Source organism: Rhinolophus hipposideros (assembly GCF_964194185.1).
Source record: "Rhinolophus hipposideros genome assembly, chromosome: X".
NCBI classification, from domain to species: Eukaryota; Metazoa; Chordata; class Mammalia; order Chiroptera; family Rhinolophidae; genus Rhinolophus; species Rhinolophus hipposideros.
Genome location: NC_138046.1, coordinates 123,264,662 through 123,286,632, shown reverse-complemented (window position 1 = coordinate 123,286,632; position 21,971 = coordinate 123,264,662). Strand labels below are relative to the sequence as shown.

Genomic DNA, 21,971 nt, shown 5'->3' with positions numbered 1-21,971 from the left:
ATGCTGTTGACTTATACAAATTATTTCCTCTCGATGTATGTGATGTAGAAAGGAAACATGTCAATGCCTTTAATGGGGAAAGTGTCTGTCATAACAGTCGAGCGCAGAGACTGACAAACTTTTTATGTAAAGGGGCAGAGAGGAAATATATAAGACTGTGCAAACCATACAGTCTGTGTTGCAATCACTAGCTCCGTCATTGTAGCTGAAAAGCAGCCACAGACAGTAGGTATGCAAATGAACACAGCTGCGTGCCAGTAAAACTTTATCTGTTTATCTGAGTTTGGACCACAGGCCACCCATTGAGAACCTGGACCCAGAGTTTTTCAAAAGCAGTAGCTTTTTGAAATTTGACATGAGCACTGTTTAGTTCTAATTTTATAAACATATACTTGTACTTTGTGAATCAAGTGTTGGCATTTTGTTCCCATTTTACAGATGAGGAAATCAAGGTCCAGAGAGTTTAATTCCCTTGTGCAAGCATGTTAAATGGGAGGGTCAGATACACATCACAAGAGCTCTTCTGACCTCTCCCCTGTGAGGCTTAAGTCACAGCATTTCTCCCCGATTTCATGTCCCTTTCTGCTTCTTCCACTCCCTCTGTGATCTTTGCAATTATCCATAGAAACACATTTCAGAAAGCAGAAAACAAGTACATTTTCAAAGATAATTGAAATGGGAATGGTGTACTGTCTCCCAGTCACACAAATTTGCATGATGTCCAGGGCAAGATATCCTGAGTATTTAGGGTGAGTAACCAGCATCAGCCTTGGAGAAAAATAGTTATTTCGATTAACGATCGTATGTGGTGTTCTGGGCAAAGGAAGGTGGAACGTTTGGGTTTCAGAAAGGTAGGTTTCAGGTTTCCCCCCTTAACCGTTTCTGGTTAAGGCCACAAGTGACAAAGTAACACACAGGAAGGTTTATAGCAGTGGAATGACTTCTGTCCATGGTTGGTCAAGTGACCAATAAAATCACTTGTCGTCAGCCTTGGAGAAACGCAGGTCTGTGACATCTCGTGGGAAACGAGCGCCCCTGCCCGGCGCGGGGTGGGGGGAACCCCATCACTCATTGTGAGGCAGCCTCCTCCACGTTTTCAGACGATGCCTTCTGTTAAATATGAAAAACTACCCCTGTCCATTAACGGAACAAGTGAGTGGCACACGAGGGACAGCAAGAGGATGACCATTACAAATAAGTAAAAATTATAACATATAAAAATTTTAAAAATTACAAACCAGTAGAGAGAAAGCAAAAATAGATATTCAAAGAAAATGAATGTTGATTTTATTTGATTTCCTCTAACGATGGTCTCCATAGATCAAACTTCCCGCTGCAATGTATCATGGGAATATCTCTTAAGGTACATAACAGTGATCAAGGACAATCATATTTTTAAAGCAATGATCGAACTAGTCCCCAATACCCCAACTCAATAGAAGATTGGCTCTGAGATTTAAACTTTTTTTTCCTTTTTAGGCTCCGTAGTTGGGATAGTTTTCTCTCCCCCACTAAAAAAGAGAAATCATTGTGCCTTCGCTGGACATGCAGCAACACGAAGTCTTTGAGAAGCTGCGATGCAGACCAATTTCTGGCCATTAGACAGTTTCCAGCAGACAGACAGAGAAGTGTTGTCCATCGGAAAGGGCACAAACGGAGCAGCTGCGGGTGCGCGTACAAAGTGACGGGTCTTATGCAGGCCCCACAGGCACCTTACGGCCACCCAGGATGTGTGCTCTGGACTAACACTCAGTCACATATGCGTGGAACAACGTCCACTGCTGCTACATGCTGTGAAAACAACGCTGCCTGCTTCTTCTTTCGTTTATCACATATCCTCTACACATGGCGGAATTAGGGAAAAAAGATGGATGAACGACTCTGAATTTGGAGGGAAGTGAATATAATAACTAAAAGAACTTAGATAGCAGACTTGCACAGCGAAAGCGTGCTGGGCCCATAAAAGTACTATAATAACTAAGGATAACTAAAGGTAACATGATAACTAAAAGATGAATTAGGTTAATCACAACGTAAGGTGGTTTTAATTCTTTTTCTTTTAAGATCCCTTAAAAGTGCCTTGTTTCATAATGTTCAACTGATGTTGACTGATGTTAAACGTTCCAACAAATGTTTGCCTGCTTTTGGCCACACACAAAACAATGAATTCGGATTTTACAAAATACAATCCACAAAATTGGAGTTCTTCCTTGTTTCACTTCACAGGTTTACATATAAATGTTGTCTCGATAGCCAGAAGCAGTTTATTCCCCCAGATCTGTAAACCTGTAAATAATATTGTGTCACAGGTAGTGAGAGTTAGTAATACATACAGAGGGTGACAAAAGAAATGTATACACATTTCAAGAAAGGAAAAAGCTGTATTAAAATTGTAATACTCACTATATAGTGATAACGAAAGATGAATACAAGTCATATTTGACTTCTGCAATTACAAGAGGTGCTCAAAGTGGTTCCCATCAACGTAATTTAATACCATTGTTTTTTTCCTGTCTTAAAATTTGTATACATTTTTTTTTGGCACCCTCTGTATTTCCAACACAAAGTATGCAATATATGCACTTCCCTCACCCCGTTGAATAAAGATGGACGTGACACAGAAAGAGTAAAGCATCAATTTGCTCAAGAAGAAAACCAAGTAGAACATAGAAGCCAAACGCGCTTTTCCCACTGGCACCAATGTCAATCCCGATAGTTAACCCACACGCTGGGCTCTCTGTTAGTTAGAAATCAGTGGTTTCCTTATTCTAAGGAATGGATATTGATGTACAACTTGTCTGATGTTGGGGAAAAGTGACAGCAAAGGACAGAAGAAAGTGGACCCAGGAAGGCAGGCTGGTCTACCTTTAGGACGTGAGGAAGAGAGCGGGAACATTCAACAGCATTAGGACGTCTTCCATGAAATTCCACTCATGAACCTAATCATGTATTTCTTTTAAACCACAATTCGAAGTTCATGAGATGCGTTCTACAATGGGAATCATGCGGCGATTGAGTAAAACAAGAGGGACACAGCAGACCCTCTCAGGGCCCCAATCTTATTCTCTCACACTCAGTCATTTCAGGGCACGACAGCTCAACTTCTAAATGCCAGCCTCCCTCCCTGAGCCTTCGTCTGGACCCACAACAAGCTTTGCCCACGTAAAGGACACATATGCCCCGGAACAGGCTCCACAATGGGGGGGAGTTCCCCGTGGGGACGAACCTCAGTGCCTGCTGGGTAACTAGCCTAAGAATGAGCCTTTCACTTTCTTCCTTCTCTTCCCTGACGTGTGTCCCTCTCCCCCATCTCTGGGTCCCTGGGTCACCTCCTAAATAAACCACTTCCCCTCAAAGCCATAACCTGGACGGGCTTCTGAAAGAGCCCCGGCTCCGATCGGTGATCTCCATGTGTCCCATTCTAGGGCAACATGTGCCCACCTCCTTGGGAATACACCCCATCCTACACCTGGGGTTCCGATGCTTCCTACGGTTTGCTCCACCTGGGATGGGATAGGAAGGCTGCACAGGCTTGTGGACTAGAAAACCAGTTGGCCCAGGAGTCACCTAGGAAGGGAATTCACCATGGGAAGGACTGCCATTTCCATTTCTACTTCTTTTGTAAAGAGACAAAAGGAACAGAGGGACATTGTCTATGAGGCTATGAAATTATTTGTAATTTTGGTTTCTAATGTTGAAGTCCATTTTCCTTCTCAAGTACCGGGAGGAAAGAGAATAAACAGAATTGAAATAAGTCAATGTAGAAAGTATCCCAGCTTTTATTTTGGCCTTTCTGCTGCCAGCAAAAATTACTGACTTTACCCATTCTGCAATCACACATTTCCTTTGAGGGGGGAAAGGGATTAGCAATAAAAATAGCCCAAAATGGTATGCACCTAGAAAAGAAAAAGCATCTATGAACAACTTGGAATTGTCTATAAAAATAAGTATTCTAAGGGTTAAGTTATGGGAAAATAAGTGAGTTAAAAGGAAATTAAGTTACTTAGTAGCCAATCCATTCTGGCAAACCACAGACTAATTTTGTATTTAAGCATAACCATGAAAAAGAGAATGACAAATTTTGGTTTTCCTGCAAGAATCAGGATTATGGCCCCTGAATACAAGGCAGTGAGCCCAAACTGAATGAAATGCATTTTATCAAGTTTTTCTTTCCTTTTCCTTTCTTTTTTTTATTAAAGTTTATTGGGGTGACAATGGTTAGTAAAGTTACATAGGTTTCAGGTGTACAATTCTGTAACACATCATCTATAAATCCCATTGTGTGTTCACCACCCAGAATCAGTGCTCCTTCCATCACCATATATTTGATCCCTTTTACCCTCATCTACCACCCCCGTCCCTTTCCTTTTTCTATTTAATTTCACATTTATTTTCAGAGGTATTCATGGGAGATGGAAAAAGTCCCATCCCCTTTCTCGATCCACCTTTTCAGCGATCAATGCTGGCCGTCTACCCAACTCAAATACACTAGATAATTGCTTATACTCTGGGCAGAGTATTATTTTGGAAGTAATAATTCTTTCTCAAAGCAATTGTAAACCATTAGAAGACTTACAAGCGGTACAGTTCCAATTCTGAAGCACAGCGGGAATAAATGGGCTTTTATTAAATGAAAATGCACAATTTTTGGAAACACTGCAGGTATCCTTAAAAGGCTGTTCTATTTCCCGCTTATACAAACACACCAAGAATCCGTAGTCCCATCCAGCTCTTTGGGAGAAGGCTCCAAGACTTTCATTCTTGCACTTCTTACAAACCAAAAATGTCTGCAGAGAATTCCTGGGAGGCTCTACTCTGGCTTCTCTGAAGGTGCATCTCAGAACGATGGGAATACAATGAATCCACTAAAGAATTCAAGATGTTTCTTCCAGGACACTGCGAAAGGATACTTCACCATTTACAAGACGGTACCACATCTTTCCTAATTTACTCCAAGCTCATCGAATGCAGAAATGTGCCTCACTGAGGGGAAAGCATTTTAACAGTCGTATTGAAATATAGTTTACATACCATAAAACTCACTCTTCTTAAGTGTACACGCCAATGATTTTGAGTATTTACTGAATTGTGTTACCGCCACCATCATCCAATGTCACACTGATTCCATCACCCCAATGTGACCCTCCCCGCCTCACTGGGAAACGGTAAGGTAGAAATAAAGTTATTTTTGTGTCTTCAGCTTATCCTTTTATTCGTCACATTTCTCAACCACATTTATTGGAACGTCCAGTGTCCTTCAGCTCAGTGTATCTACTTACAAAAGCATGTGCAATTCATTCATGATCACCCCTCTTCTGGAAAGACGTGTATGCCCAAAGACGTAAAGTTCCCTTCAGTATTCCCTTCTCTCAATAATCTCCATTTTATTAATTCGCAATGCCATCCTTTCAGCGGTTTGCGACAAAGAACTCTGGAGTCATTCTTGACCCTATAAACCACTGGCAAAATGTCCAGCCCCATCAGACTTACCTGTCCGGGTGTATCTCCGAAGGAACTCACTCTGGCTTTGCAAACTTACCATCATCTCTGACCAGGAACACTGTGTGAGCTTCCCTGCATGTGGGTCCCCTCCCCTTTGGCCTATTCTCAGTAGTCTGAGTGGTCCTACCCAAATTAAGCCCCATCAGGACAGCTCTTTGCTCTCTACCTCCCAGCCCCTGTCTGACTCAGAGTAGAGCCATGCTCTTTACAATGCCTGAGAATACCCCACAAATCCACCTCCCTCCTTCTCTCAATCTCCATCTCCCTCTATGGTCCCCTGCTCCCCTACCTAGTCCTCAGGCTACTCTGTCTGCTCTTCTAAGAATGCTGCAAGCTCAGTCCTGCCCCAGGACCTTTGCACCGGCTCTTTCCTAGAACCGGAATGCTCTCCCTTTCCATTGTTGCAATGCGGACTCCTTCACCTCCTTTATACAAACACCTCGTTCTCAGCACAACTTTCTTGAGCCACCCTCCCTAAAACTGTAAAAAAGCAAACACCGACACCTACATTGCCTATTCTGTTCTTTATCTTTATTATTCTGTGTTATTGCTCACTGCCATACTAGAATAGTTTATTTATTAATATTCTTTACTATTTCCTGTCACCCCAAAGTAGAATGAGTGTGTGTGTGTGTGTGTGTGTGTGTGTGTGTGTGTGTGTTCCACAGAGTAGACATTTCTGTCTCTTTATTCACTTAATATCTCCAGTGTCTAGGATAAGGCCCAACACATAGTAGGTGCTTAACAAATATGCATTGAATAAAAGGCATGCAGCATGACTAATAAAATGAAAAGCTGAAGACACAAAAATAACTTTATTTCTGCCTTACTGTTTCCCAGTGAGGCGGGAAGCGTCTTATTGGGGTGATAGAATCAGTGTGAAACTAGATGATGGTGGTGGTAACACAACTCAATAAATACTCAAACTCGTTGGATTGTACACTTAAGATGAGTGAATTTTATGGTATGTAAAGTATTTTTCAATAATACTGTTAAAATGCTTTCCCCCCAGGAAGGCACGTTTCTACATTTGATGAGATTTAAGTAAGATTAGGAAAGATGTGGTACCGTCTTGTAAATGGTGAAGTATCCTTTCGATGTGTCCTGGAAGAACCATCTTGAACTCTTTAGTGGATTCATTGTATTCCCATCATTCTGAGATGCACCTTCAGAGAAGCCAGAGTAGTGCCTCCCAGGAATTCTCTGCAGACATTTTGATTTGTAAGAAGTGCAAGAATGAAAGTCTGGAGTGCTCGATGTTGAACGTATTTGTACAAGCAGGAAAGAGAACAACCTTTGAACGGTAACTGTCATGTTTCCCAAACTGGTGCAGTTCCATTCAACAAAAACCCATTTAAGTTCATGGGCTGCAGCCCTAATTCTAGGCTATGAATGGGTCACATATTCTAGCAAGGATTGGGACAGCCTGGCCCTGCCACTTCTCCAGAATGGATGCCTGGTAGGCAGTTAGCAGTCACGGGGCTGGCCCTGGGGACTGTCAGAGGAGCTGTGTCCACGTGCCACCCAGCTGTTAAAGGGAATCAGTGTCTGTCTCCAGAGGCTGGGAACGGTTTCTGTGTGATGTCCGAATCCCTGGCTTTGATCTGAGAACACCAGAAGGGACCCTACAGGCAAACAAGCAGATGGTATCATCGTGTGACCACATCGTGACCGAATTGCATGTGAACCAGAAAAGTCCAGATGAAGCATTCCCCAGCCTTGGACTGAGCCTCGCCTCCGGACCCACCGGTAATTCTCTATTTCACTTGTCTCTCTAAGTCACATGGACACAGTCTCACGACAAGCTTTGACTGTGTTTAATTTTTCTTTAAAGTCTGCTTAGTGTACTTGCCTCTGTCGAGCATGGGGAATGGGAAACGCACCTTTTCTTTCTAAAAAGCGCTTTGTTTTTTTCCAAAGGAAGAGTTAAAAATCCACCCCATACTCTGTCATTGAATCCAAACATGAAATGATTTTGATCGCAAGTTTTCCACTTGAGACCTCTGATTCTGCAGAGAAAGGGGTGGTAATATTATACAGTGAGAAATGCACACACTGGCTGAAACACATACATTTTCCCCAGCCTCGTATAAACAGGGCAGTTTATAGCAGCCAGTTCAAACCTTCCTGTAATAAAAGACATATGATGATGGTATACGTCTTACATTATTCATTAGTATCACAATGCACTTTGTTTAAAATAAACCTAAATTCGCGTCCCTGTAAGAGGACGGGTCTTGAGGAGGAAGGTGAACAACACACCAATCTATGTCTGCGAAACAGGATCTTAATGACTAGCCGAGCGGGTGTATCATTCATTCACAAGGCTCCCAGCCATCCCAACACAAATGGAGAAATACACTGGGTGGTGTTATTAATATCTAGTCAAATGGGCGTCAGCTATCACAGACTGAACTCACCACATGTGGGAAATAGTTAGTATCCACTGGATTATTCCACGGAGGTTTTAAAATAGCAGTGAAGTTCGAACAGAACCGAATGAAAAAGGGACTGCGGAGGGGTTTTGATTCTGGATGTTACAAAATGAAAGAGATTAATTCACACTCAATTTCACAGTTGTTTCAAGGAAACCTGCACAGTCTAGCCCTGACTAAACCTTTCTCTCCAAAAATGAACTGAATTGGCGTTGACGCAGAATATGAGAAGGCAACAACTCGACAGGCGTTGATAATGGAAAACCACAACTTCAAAGTTGGGAAAACCCTGTTGTATTATCTTCTACGTCTCCAAGGCATACGCCCAATGACCGCTTTAATCATAAATTCACAGGTACCTTCAAACACACCTGGTCCCGTTCTCCAAGAACAACAAAGACACCTGTTGAGCAACCATAAATATCACCGTGGAGACATGACTAATCAGCGTCCCACGTGTACCTGGGAGGAAGGCGACAGTATCCGGGCAGCAAAGCAGGACTGACCTTTGGAGGAGCGGAAGTGTTTGCTGGGTGCCGTGAAGCCCCGGGTGCCATGCACGTTGACAGCTGCTACTCGGAACTGGTACCATCTGCTGGGTCGTATGTCACTCAGTGGAACCCGCTCATCTGTGGTCTGGGGAAATGGTACAAGAGCACAGAGCACCCTTTTACTGTGACACATCCAATGGGTGCGTGTGTGTGACACACACTAAGTCATCAGCCAAGATGGCACAGCCTAGGCCTCCCTCTACCCCTCTGGACAGGGGCGTCTAAGGACGAGTTTTGGGACCAGTGACTATAAAGGAAGTTTTAGTCAACTAATTCCATTTATATTGCACCCCAAAGAGTGCCTCTGGAAGTCAACACCTTAGGACGTTTCCTTGGGTTGTGCTTAAATCTGGTGCTAAATACAGCGTTCAAGGTATTTAATCAATACAGCGTTCAAGGTATTTAATCAATCAATGATAAATACAAGTAAATATGTATCTGAGCTAGTCATTACAGTACGACAAGAAAATAAAATCGTCTTTAGAGGACAGAAAGTGCCTCTTTCACTTGCATGCCTGATATAATTTTGGAAGTAGGCATGAGAACCCACACACTTAAAGCATGCTAACAGTTTCTGGAAGTCCATTGCAACCCAAGACCTTTTTTTTTTTTTTTTTTTTTTGAGTAAATCATGTAAAATCAGCAAGAACCCAATTGGGTTCCTGAGGGGTGAGGTGTGTTAATATAACTTGCCCAACAAAATATCCAAAGTCAAAAACTGGACACGGGAAGGTCCATAGGTTTTGCTGTCGACGACTACAGTTCCCAAATATCACATAACTTTGACAGTCTTCCTGCTTCCCTCCTTCCTCAAGCTAAGGGAACATCTACCTGCTTTCAACAACATTCCGTCGGAGATCTGAACATCTTTGCCTGGAATCACAGGAATAAATGCCCCCGACCTGTGCCTCACCTACGACTACTGATGAACTCGACTTGAGTTCAGTGGATACAACTGAGGAAGGAGAATTGAATTGCAGCCTCCCAAGCGTCAGGATAATAATGTATTGAAAAAAACTGTCACATTTTCTCATATCTAAAAGAAGCCAAACGTTTCCGAGATCAAAGAAAGAAGAAGAACTCACACGTGGCTTTCTGCCTCATTTGGCAGAATTTGAGACAATACTTTTACCGACTTCATCATTGAGAGTTTTAGCCTTGAATTTAGAAAACTAGAGTCAGCATAATATCCACAGCATTTAGCAGACAAGAAAAGGGAAATGTTACATGTGCTAGCTAGTAAAAATGCTAATGAAAATAATTCAAGACCTTTCCTCGTTCCAAAAACAAAGAGATGAAAGAAACGATCTTATCAGTTACTTTCATAAGTCTTAAAATAGTTTCAAAAATTCACGAATGATACTGTACCTTTGTTTAAGGGAGAGTACCACGTAAACCAAATGAAATTTTAGGCTGTTGTCTGTACAGTTTTACATTTTATTAAAGCAAAGTTTTTTCATAAAATAGGTATAGAATAGAATTACTAAATTTATAATTCTATTATAAATTTATAATAGACATGACCAGTTTTCATATGACCAGTTTTTCTCTCCCCCTAATTTAAGTAGTTTCTTTTACACCAAACTTCTCATTTATTTTGCAGTCTTTCAATTATTTTAGTGTTTATTCTCTTTGGGATCCTACTCTTGACAAAAGAGCCAAATTCATGTCCCAAACACCTGAAAATTAAAATTTATATTTACTGAAAAAATAATGGGAATTTTATCCTTGGAGAAAAGTGATCTGATCGCCTCAAGGCGAGAATGTTTGCCTATGGACATACACACGGGAAGGCATTTTAGTTGTTGAAAAGCATGAAGCCGTTTTCTATGGAGAACTGATTCTTTTTCTATCTCTGCATCGTGTTCTTGCAGCTGGTACTCCATTTAACGGCTCTTGAAAAGAAAGAAAATATTTTGCTTTTCTCCTGCACGATACAGAAGAGGAAAAAGCACTGCTAAGATAAACGCTGGGAGGGTTGCCATCCAGGGGGCGTATCAGCTTGTCAGTTGACCAAGACGAAAAAGAAAGCACTTAGAAAGATTTATGAGCTGTTGGCTACTTCCCACTAAGTAGTTTGTGATACGAATCTTCCTCAGTGCTACTAAAGGTCTTTTGTGGAATAAAGGCTTAAATTTACGAGAAACAGAAGAGAACTCCCTTCCAAGATCAAATATCACATTAACTCATCCTAACTGGGTTGCATTTCCCTTGGTCTAGTTGGTTTGAAGCTTATCTCAAGGAAATGTAGTTCTTGGAGGAAATAAATGTGAACGAACACTCAGATTAGAAAATTATCTCCCTTCCACATGTATTTTGAGCAAATTAAGCGAATAGTCACAGTCCTAAATGTATTGGGTTATATCCACAGAGATCTCCTGTCTTCAGCAGATACATGTGATATGTCCACATTTAAATTGTTTTGGTAGTCAGGCTATTTTGACTAAGGCATGGCAAGTTAATTTTGTATCTGTAGGTGGGTAGTAGGCATCTCCTCAAGGGGGGAAAAAACCGTCTTTGAAGCACTGACCTGGGCTACCGTCTGCCAATGTGTGGCGTCGTCTTCGCTAGGATGGATTCCAAAATTCCATCTTCTTTGTACCACGTAGATCACAGGCTCAATTGAAATATTGAATTTCGAGGACCACTTAATCTCCAGCTGCCCAGACTGTAGCTCTGTGAATCGTAACTCTTTTCTGGGCTTCAGAGGGACACCTGAAACAGGACCAATGTCAATTAAAACAATCTGCATGGGACTCAAACCGAGGTGAAAGTTGAAGAAGAAAATCTGTAGACAAGACAAATCTCATCTGATGAGAACTGATACTCGACTTTCTTTCATAAAAGTGGCTTCTCCCTATCAAGGTTTCACATTTGAAATGTTCTAAGTGCATGCAGCCCATCATATTTCAAGAGTCTTAGCCCCTTTCTTTTAAGAGGGTCTAAAATTGATTCTTGATTCTGCATGAGATTTTTTTTTCTCCCCAGTAATCTCAAGAGCAATTTTTTTTTTTTAACATGCATTCTTCTGAATAAACACTACCACTTGCACCACCGGATTCCATGTTAACCAGGGACACACAAGGCGATATTCATAAAGAGTTTGAAGTCATTTTTGCCATGTTCAAAATATGTTCTAAAGTCTTTACAACATGGGTCCCAAGTTTGCTGTCGTCTCTCTCTCAGGGAGTTTTCCTTTCAAGGAAAACATTCTAAAACTCAATCCTCTCCTACGGTCACATCTCACAAGAACAACTTCCAAATTGTGAGTCTTACAGACTCCACATCACCACTGAGGTGGCTCTCTTCTCCCGACTTAATGGTTTAAAACTGGAAAATGATGGATTTACAATGTTTGCATTTGGCACACGTGTGTTGCTTCAAAAGTGCCTCACAGGTGTCTCACTGCAAAGCAGTTAATCATTCTGATTTCTTTTCCCCCCATCCTGTGCATGCAAGTTGTCTGGTGATTGAAAGATTAAAGAACCACCATTCAAAATTGTAGCCACCATGGAAAAGGAATTTAGAGCAAATTTGTGACACTCACAGATATGGAAAACTAACAGAATTGGGTAGAGTTCATGGCATCATGACATTTAATGCCATCAAAACCAAGGACACCAGTTGCCATTAATATCATTTTCCATTGAGAATGCGCATTTACCTGAAGTGCGGACAACTCATTTGAAAAAGCCCAGAATGCCCTATTTCTTAAGTGTAAACACAGAGGAAACTGGAAAATATGCAACTACAAACTGTAGGTAAGATCCGATGCACATTAGTGATGTGGCTGAATTTTAACTCTTATTTTGATCTTAATTCAAGTTAACTCTTGCTTTGAGAAATTTTAAGGTCATTAAACATTTCGATGGATGGAGTTGGAAAATTTTTAAAATGGCATGTGTGTATCTGCTCAAAGGGTCATTGATTTTTGAAAACTGTTTTCTTAGAGAACACATTCCCCATACCTTAGTGTTTTCAATTTGGATCTGCTGATGGGTGATATCTATATGGTGCCCTTTACTTCCCCAAAACATTGTGTTACCTGATCCTGGTGTCTTTGAGAAGTGGGTGAAGAGTTAAGTATGTACAGTCTGAACATCAGCGAATAGTCTCAGGATGATTAAGTAAGTTGCCTGATGTCACATTTCTCTCTGAAATTCTCTGATTCCTTCCACCTTTTGCATTCGTATACGCCACTTAGGAAGGAGCAGAGAAGAGGTGGTTCCGATAGATCTGCAGGCCCCTGCGGCATTCTGATGCTGTGTCTTTGATGTCCCGGTTGGTGTGGGTGGGACATCTCTGAGTCCGTTGTGGCTCCAGTCTAGCCACTATGTAAGTGCTTTTCAAGTTGGTGTCCTAAACTTGCCTTACGTCCGGGATCCTTCTGACTTCCAGGACTAGAATACTGGTTAAGCAAGTGACCCTCAAATCTAGTATGCCCAATTCTACTGTGAGACCCAGGCCCCTCATCCCCCTGCCTGCTGATGGAAGATCTCCACACAAGTCCCGTCTCCAGTGCCTCTCCCCAAAATATGTCCCCTCCTCTGTGACATCTCTCTTCTCGGCAACTCTATGCGTCTGGATAGCTAACAGGTCTTGGAAACGTTGTGACTTGTGTTTGAACCTACCCACACCTCATTGTGTGACTGCAGAGTGTAATTCTAAGGATCCCCAAATCATTCTGTCTCCCTGGTGACCACCCAACCGTCCGTCTTTCCCTTTCCTGTCTGGCCTTCCATCCCATCATTCTGTCAGTCTGTCTTTGTTCTAATTCCCTTATCACAGTACTTGGTGGTTATTTTCCTAAAGGAGAGGAGAGTCCTTCACCTTCTCCAACTCTTCAATTGCATCCCATTTTCTATAGAACTTGTCTACATCTCAATCAGGGAATCTGTCTTTACGATTGACTGCCACTCACCTTTCCATTGATCTCCTCTTCCATTTTACATATTTGTTATGCAAACACAATGCTTTTCTTTATACCCGCTTTTCTACAAACACACTGCCAGGTACTTCGTGCTACCGTGGCCTGCCTACGTTATTTTTTTCACTGAAATGTCTTTCCTTCGATGTTCTGACTAAAGACCCCGAATACTTCCATACTTAGTCCAAACACCACCTCTCTGAGCCCCTTTCTCTTCACCTCCTGGGTGGACATAAAGGCTCCCTTCTCCTGCCCAGTCTCCAGCAGTTAGCCTGTAACTGTCAACAGGTGCATTGAACACCTCATGCTACAGCAAGCTCTTTTAACGACCCTGTGTTCCCCACTAAGCTACAGCCCCAGAGGTCAAGAAACACATGCCCTTCATTCCCACATCTCAGAGTGACACGAGAGAATATTCTTCAATAGCAAGTGTTTGACAAAACATTTGCTGAAGAAATAGCTGAACTCACTTTCTTGTTCTGCATGCAAGAATACACCTGGGGAAATAAGCCAATACTGGAACAATTATGCAAATCTTTGCAGCGATGGCCAATCCCTATCTGCTGGAGAGTTACTTAGGGAAGGGGAAGAATTATCACACAGACTCTGTGATGCCATCTTAATCATATATTCTTCCCAGAAACTCACATCTCAAAAAAAAAGAAGAAAAAGAAACAACCCTCACATCTCTTTTCCACCAAAGTCGTATTACTCAAATATTCATTCACTCTCACTTTTTAAGAGGTAAATACTGAATAAAAATAAATCCATATTAGTAAGTTTACAAGATGGAATAGTTCTGTTGCATTGATAGTAGGACTTTTCCAGTTTTTTAAACAAAGGACCAATTTCTGACAAATCCAGCTAGGATGAAAATCCCACAGTTAAATGATGATTGATCTTAATCCAGACATATCTCTCTACTCTTTTTAGGGAACAACAACCACAAAAATTTTGTTCATTGTGATGTGAAACCAATCTCAACAAAATAATTGTTTTGTATCATTTTTACACTGAAGATGGGCTGGCAGGTACTAGACAAATATTTCTATTGAGGAGATTTATAGATACGGGAAGAGAGGCTAGCCCCTGAGGACGTCTCAAGGTTCTCTTGATTCCTTGGGGTAGAGAGGACTGGTTCGTTCTCTAACGTCTTAGAGCATGTTGCCTGAGACGTCCAGATCCATCTTTCTCCATGGCTGCCCCATGTGTAATCCTCCAGCGTACATGCAGCTACAGTAACTACTCTAGCCCCTCATCAATTGCAAACCCACACATCCGACTCCTCCTGCTACAGGGTTTTAATGTTGAATAGCATCCAACTACTAAGGGCCTTAACCAACCGTAACTGTCAGTTTGAATTTCTTCATTTAAAAAATCTCTTTAATTATCATGTACCATAATCTTGTGATTTGCATGCTCAGAAATGGTCCATCTGCTTTGCATTAGGGTCAGCCGGCTTCCTTGATTGGAAGTAAGTCCAGCACACGGCTGTAACTATGTGCAGCTGGGGCTCCCCCCACGTCCTCCCCAGACAGACCTCCAGCCCTCACTCTCCATCTTCCACGGTCCTTACTAGGTCAATCAGCTTCCCGATTACATAACCAGATGTGTAAGACGGAGCTCTCCTCGGTGTGGTTTTGATTATGTAGATGACTAGAACTGTGCTTTTTCTACTACATTTGAACAAATTAGTCACCTGAAATCTAAACTATTCTGTTAAAAAATTCATAAATGCTATTGAATAACATCCCGAAATATGCAACAATACAGATGTAACTTCCTTTCAAGTGTAACATGTATTTTGGTGAAATCAGAGGAACAGAAACCCAATGCTTTCAAAAATACTGAAAATATATTAATAGGAAAGTCAAGATGACAGGCAACTGGCAGCTGCAAATCACCATGAGACTTGATAATTCATGCAAAATATTTGTCATGGCTCTGAATGTTATGAAAACGTAGCAAGATAGAGTGCCCTGCCTCCACAATGAACCACTACCGAACATGCCTCATAAACATAAGCAGGAATTTGGGTTTCCATCACATGAACGCATTTGGTCACTGTATTCCAAAGGTAAACATTAACTTGTGAAAAGGGGTATAAGTCCATCTCTAAAAGTTTGAATTTTACATATTTCAAATATTAAGATACTCATGGATATATTCAATCCACTCCATCAACAGATCTTTTTGAAAAGAAACACACTTGATGGGTGATTAATTCTTGGTTTGTGCATGTCAAAGAGAAACTACAGATCATGGAGAGCCACAGATTAGTCTGAATCTTTACGTTTGGGAAACAATTTCAACTTTTCTCCTTCTCTACGCAAACCAAGTGCCACCGCTGGGAGTCAGGAGAGGCAGTCGTAAAACAATAAAGCGTATCACTTTCTGGAAATCAGACTTAAAATAGGAAAGGGAGAGGATCAAAGGGAAACAAGCCCTAACCTGCAATCGTTTCTGTTTTACCTGTGGGAGGTCAGCCCTTTGAACTTTCCCGGATTCTAAGTTGCGTTTCAGAGAACTACCACTTTGGGGTGTCACTTAGCCACGCAAACATTCTCATGGATGCTGCTAATACTTTTCTTTATTTGAAGGGTGAAGAAAAAGCCTTCTGTGGTTCTCTTTTGACTGTTTCCAACTACACACTTGTCTGTAAAGTTAACTTAGTGGGGGGTATTGGCTAAGGACTATTCTTACCGCCAAGTGAATTAACTGCTCATATATAATGGAGCAGTTGGTGGATTTTTGCAAAACACACATCATGTTTTAGAAACTTCCGTTTCCAGCCTATAACGTTTTGGAAGCTGTGAAGTCAACACGCTTCCCATCTTGTCTACCACCAACACAAGAGTCCAAACAAAGCATGTATGTGTTTCTGTAAATCATTATTTTAAGTAATGCAAGAAGAGGGAAAATAGGACAGGGTTGGTACTTATCAGTTTATTGCAAAAGTTCAGACAATGACTTGTCCACTGACTGAGTGTGTGGGAATGGCTATCTTGAGAAGGAGCTACTGGATGGGGCGGGGGCAGGGGCTTGCTGTCATGTTGCCTTTGTGCCCCGATTTATTGGCCTAAACCAACTGATGTCAGTGATCGTATTAGATTAAAATATTGGATGTTGACATATCCTTTCATGGACCTCTACGATATGAATACAGTGATATCCAAGAGATCTTGAAGTTGAGGGTCCTATTCCTAGTTGGGTAGAGTCAAAATAAAAATGACAGGGGAGCTGGCCCAGGTGGGACCAGTGGTATTTATGCTCCCTACTCCCAAATCGCCTCGGACACAGTCTGCACACTCAGCGTCCGCACTTGGAGCCAAGAGGAGAACTAGTGCATTCCAACCAATGGCCGAGCGCCCTCGTCACATGGAAGAAGACTGCACAGGCGTAAGATAAGCGCAGATGGAGAGCTCACTTCCCACCTGTGGGTTTGGGCAATGTGAAGCTGAGCACTACAACTGTATGGAGTGCCGAGGTTGAAGTGTGTGCGTGGTGTCTGGGTGGGGACACGTCTTTCTCCTTCAAAAGCCAAGTGCTGGGTCAGAAGGGACCGGTTCCCAGAGCACCTGGGGCCATGGGTATCACGATCCTCTTTAGAGAGTGAACAAGCAATGTGACTCCTGGTTAGAAATGTGATCAGAGGCGGCCAGTGGCTAGTTAGCTACAGCGGTCATCGAAAGCATCCCTACAGGCTCTGTCTGGGTCCCCTCTTGGTTACACACACACTAACTTATTCATAGGTACTGTCAAACACGCCCAGCGAGAGCATTTGGGATCTTGCTTTGAGATGTCATCAATTTCACTCAAACTCTTATAAGAATTGTGAAAACAAACAAACAAACAAAAAAACACACCCAAGACATGAAACCAGCTTTCCTGCAATCGCCCCTGAGGCGAGCAAGGGAAAAATATCTACCTGCATGCGTATGAGCAGAGGGTGCCAAAAAAAATGTACACACATTTTAAGGAAAACTGTGTTAAAATTGTCATACTCAATATATATCGATAACAAAAAGATTAAACCAAGTCCCATTTGACTTCTACAATTACCAGAGGTGCTCACAGTGGTGCCCATCAGTGTACTTTTAATAGCTGTTTTCTTCCCTTTCTTAAAATGTGTATACATTTTTTTTGGCACTGTCCGTATAGTTTTCAAAATAAAAATTATTTTCCTTCTGCTCATGATGCAAAAGTCATTGTCAGGACCACAGAGTCTGTTTATTCTATTTGTGGGAAGTTCTTCACAAATTGTCTCTTTCTGTAAAACTCCCTGTTTAGAGCTACTTTGTTAGAAGACTTCAGTACTTCAAAAAAAACTCCACCATATTCAGTGTTGCACAGGTTGAAATTGCAAGTATCTCTTCATAATTAATCATTTTTGTGGACTATTTCCCCCTTATTATCAGTGAACCTGGCATATTTGAATTTCATACTGACTCTTCAGTCCTTTTATATAAAAAGTGTATTTTAATTTATATTCCCTCTTCAAAATGCCCTGCTCTTAACATACTAAAGGTTTTACAAATGGCGTTTCAACAATCCTTCTAGAATCAGCCCATTTTTATGTTAAGTGCTGATACTTAAATAGCAAATAAGCTATAAGAACAGAGAAAGGTTTCCTAATGATAGACTTTAACAAACAATTAAATGGTGTTAGATTGTGCAAAAGTGATTTTATGTAGTTTATAGTAAGAGGCAGGGAAACAATAAAACTTTAAATCCATTAAAGATATGTCACATAGTAAGAAGGGGAAAGCAGCAATTATTTTGAATTTGAGACACAGTATTTATGCCAGGTTTCCAAGGAAAACTGGATGGGTTACAGAGATTTCAGATGAGAGCATCTCCAGCTGAGAGCTAGAGGAAGGTGGGGCAGCCCATAACTTCTGGGGGATGTGAATTGTCATCAGGGTGAGAATTGACTTCTGAAAATCTTTTGCCAGCACGGAATTCAAAACCAGCATCACTGAACAATACTGTTTTACATAGCTTTTAAAAAATGAAAAATAAAAAACTTACCTAAATTTAGAACAAATATTTGTTTGCTGTGTGTGAATAGAAGTGAGAAAAACAGGGTAGACCAACAGACAGATAGATTACTCTTTCTACTCGTAATAACGGCTAGTGATTGATTCTGTTTTATTCTGCAACTCAGACCCCAAAAAGCAGCAAAATGGCAGGTCTCATGCCACGCTCCGATGGCATCCAAATGAACATGACACAACAGCAGCACTTCGGGAATAAAAGGACTTGGCCACATTGAGAGAAAGAAGCAAGTGACACTTAGCACAGAAGCGTGAAGTGCTCTAGAAAACCGCTTTTGAATGTAAACTATTCCATTTGCTCAGTTGTTTGATAGGTTCCAACCCTTATCTTCTGAAAGAGGGCAATTCCCACATCTAGGATCTCAAGATGCTAATCAAAATATTTAAAGTCCACACAGCCCACACTTGTGTTCTGGGATTCTGCCAACAGAAAATTCCCCACAATGCTGCCCCATTTAGGATGTGTTTCTCAAGTGTGCCCAACTGCCAGCTCATTTCCCAAGGATTTCAGTCTGGTTATTCCAAGGTACCCAGATGAGCTTCCTTGATTCATTCTCACCCGAGGAAAACACACAAAAGATGCCTGATCTGACTTGATTCCATATTAAATTTTATAAGAATTAACTAGGAAGGATCTGCTCGGCTGCGTCGTGCGTCGTGTAGCTGATTCCCGTGCTCTGTTCACACATGAAGGTGTTCATATGTGGCACAGCGTGAATGGTGCCATCTTTGAGGGACACCGTTTCCCAGCACACACGAACCTCGGAAGCCCAAAGGTGCGGTCGCAGGCACGGCAGGCTCTTACCTTTGTACAGTGTCTTGGGCACCTGGCAGGTGTGTCCACATCCATTTGAGCAGCACTTTCTCATCCCAGAGCACTCCGTGTCTACCTCGCAGCTTTCAACGCAGGCGGCGGCAAACCCACTGGCTTTCTCGGGGGCTGGGCAGTCCCCCTGCTTCACCGACAGGACGTACTTGAGGAACTGACAGCTGGTCAGGCACTCGTAGTTCTTCTTGGGGAACAGAGGCTAAGGAAGAGAGACAAGGCAATCATGCTTCTATGACAAACATCGAAAGGAAAGGTCAAAATTTCCACCAAATGGTGTACAAAGTAAGTGTATTTGGCCTCCTTCTGCCTAAGGAAAACGCCTTAGGGATTAGGGATTTCTGAGGGATTCTGAGCCAGCGCTTCTAACTGTACATGGCACGCAACAGACACACGTCAGTTATACACATCCACAGATTGCATTCTGAGCTCAAGGTAGCTTCCAAGTAATGGATTAGTACTATTCACGAAACATGTTAAATACAATTTGACGGGCCCTTTTGGAGCACGGTATACATTCATACAATTTTGTTCTTTAATGAGTCATTTTTTCCCTCTATACCGTAAACACGAATCAAAACAGGTTAGAGGTAACTCGGCAGAACCTTTAGGGTTCTCAGCCCACTTACTGATATTTTGTCACAAAGTGGTCTAAGCCACAGTTAACTGAACAGATTTTAATGACATCCAGCTTTTAGAATTACTCTGCACATGGGATCTCCTATCAGTATGGAATTGCCAGTGAGCTGTACAGGAAAAGCACGTGAATCTTCTTTGAAAGCCAAAGCACACGTATGCTATCTGTGACATAGGATCTGAGTAGCCCCTCGCTGGTGACATTTTGGTTGAACCCTAAATCCATCAAACATTAGTGACAACAGGTACTCCTTGGTTTATTAGAGGGGCACTTTATCGAAAACATGTGCGTAATGGAAAGCATGATTTATCCAGTGCAACTTCTTCCTTAGGAAAATGTTTCAGGACAGCATTTGGTCACCGCTGGCACGTGAGCTGCAGTCGGAGGGTATAACGGTATTTCTTTCTGCCGCGGAAGTGGGGAGCTGCTGAGGCTCCTGGCAGCAGCCCCACCCAGGGAAAGAGATGAAAGGGAAAGGTGACCTCTGTGCTCTGGTCCTACTTTAGCCTTAGGAAGGCGTCCACAAGACAACCACCATCATCCCAACTTTCACCCTAACCCTCCTTTGCCTCTTTGAAGGTGGTTGCCAAGAGAGCTACCCTAATCCTAACCCTATCCCTCTAAACCCCTTTCACCTGAGACACACCTGTCCAGCCAGGTAAAATCCCCAGCCCCAAGGTTACCCCCTTTGTAGGGGAAGCCATGTTGTCACCAGTGAAAGGTTTGGTGCCACTGTGCACCTAGGCTTTTAGGCAGCGGGAAAGGCAGCTCCCATGTGCACTTTCTCTCTCACTCGCTGAAGGTGGGTGATGCCCCCTCCCCAGCCAAGGGCAGAGCCATGAGAAGGAAAGAAACTGGGACATTACAGGACGCATGGAGAATTGCACCCGGCCAAGAAGCCTGCCGGAGCCGCGCCACGTGCACAAAGGAAACCTGCACGGTTTGCTCTCCTGGACAAGTTGAGCTGTTGGCTGTGACAGTGCAGCCTGCCCGAGACCAGTGTCTATCTGAGAGTGGGTCCTATGAATGCCTGTCATTGTTTCTTGACGTTGGAAGTAGGAAATGGACAAGGAGGGCATTGTCTCTTTATTACTTGATGTCAAATCGAGCCAATTCCATACTGATATGAGAAATAAATGTGGTAGCACTGTTGAGCACAAACCCAGGGAGAGAATCTGAGCCAAATGGCAGCTGGCTGTCCACTGCTCCATGCTGCTGACTTATCATGATTCCTCACTGGTAATACCTGGGAACACCTGGGTAACACCCGGTAAAAACCGCCCATGTGATGCCTGCTGCTTCTCAGTAATGACTGATTATGGTTCTACCATGTGCTGATACCTGGTGACACCTGCCGGCATACTGCTTGCTATTTCTCACAGATTTAGTATAGGACCCTCTACTCCGATAGGTAACATCCAGGTAACCTGGCAGGAGACAGGGTCAGCAAATGGTTGGGGCCATGAACCAGAGAGTATTTCATACAATGGTAGAAATATGTTAATTTAACAAAATAATAAAGGGAAATGAAAACCTCACCATTATCAACGTCCCTGGTTTGGGAGGTGGGGAGGAGAAAATATAAGGACTATGTCTATCTCTCTTCCAGAAAGAGTGTTCATTATAGCCCATTATTTCTCATGTTGCCGAAGACTGAAAATGACACTGAAAACCCAAAATGTGAGAACTTTAGTGAGTACGGATTGCAGGAAGCCCCAGAGAAATTCAGCACCACCGTAAAAGCTTCTCTCATGCCTCTACTTGTTCTTTCCTCCAAAGAATCAAGAATTAAGAATCGGCATGTGAGTTAAGATGGTACATCTTATGTGCATTTTACCACAATTTACAAAAAAAATCTATGTAGGAGCTAGAAATTTTTATACTATGTGCAGACGTGTTCAGCATCAAACAGGATTCTCTTATAGACACAACAGCCCTTCTGATGCCGTAAATTTAATGTATGTCAAGCTTGAGTACTCCAAGACAATTAAATACAAAGGCAAGATTTCATGTCCTTTGATTAATTAACAAAAAGA

At 42.2% G+C, this 21,971-nt stretch overlaps 1 protein-coding gene across 6 annotated transcripts in view; it reads right to left on the bottom strand.

Annotated features, from left to right (window-relative positions):
• The window catches only part of ANOS1 (anosmin 1), a 518,012-nt gene that overhangs the window by 29,435 nt on the left and 466,606 nt on the right, over nt 1–21,971 (bottom strand). For all 6 annotated transcript variants that reach the window (XM_081042142.1, XM_081042144.1, XM_081042141.1 and 3 more), the window contains 3 exons: nt 19,278–19,500; nt 11,019–11,203; nt 8,444–8,573 (listed from right to left, as the gene is read on the bottom strand). In XM_081042142.1, the coding sequence (XP_080898268.1) occupies nt 8,444–8,573; nt 11,019–11,203; nt 19,278–19,500 (538 nt within the window). The remainder of the gene's footprint in view (nt 1–8,443; nt 8,574–11,018; nt 11,204–19,277; nt 19,501–21,971) is intronic.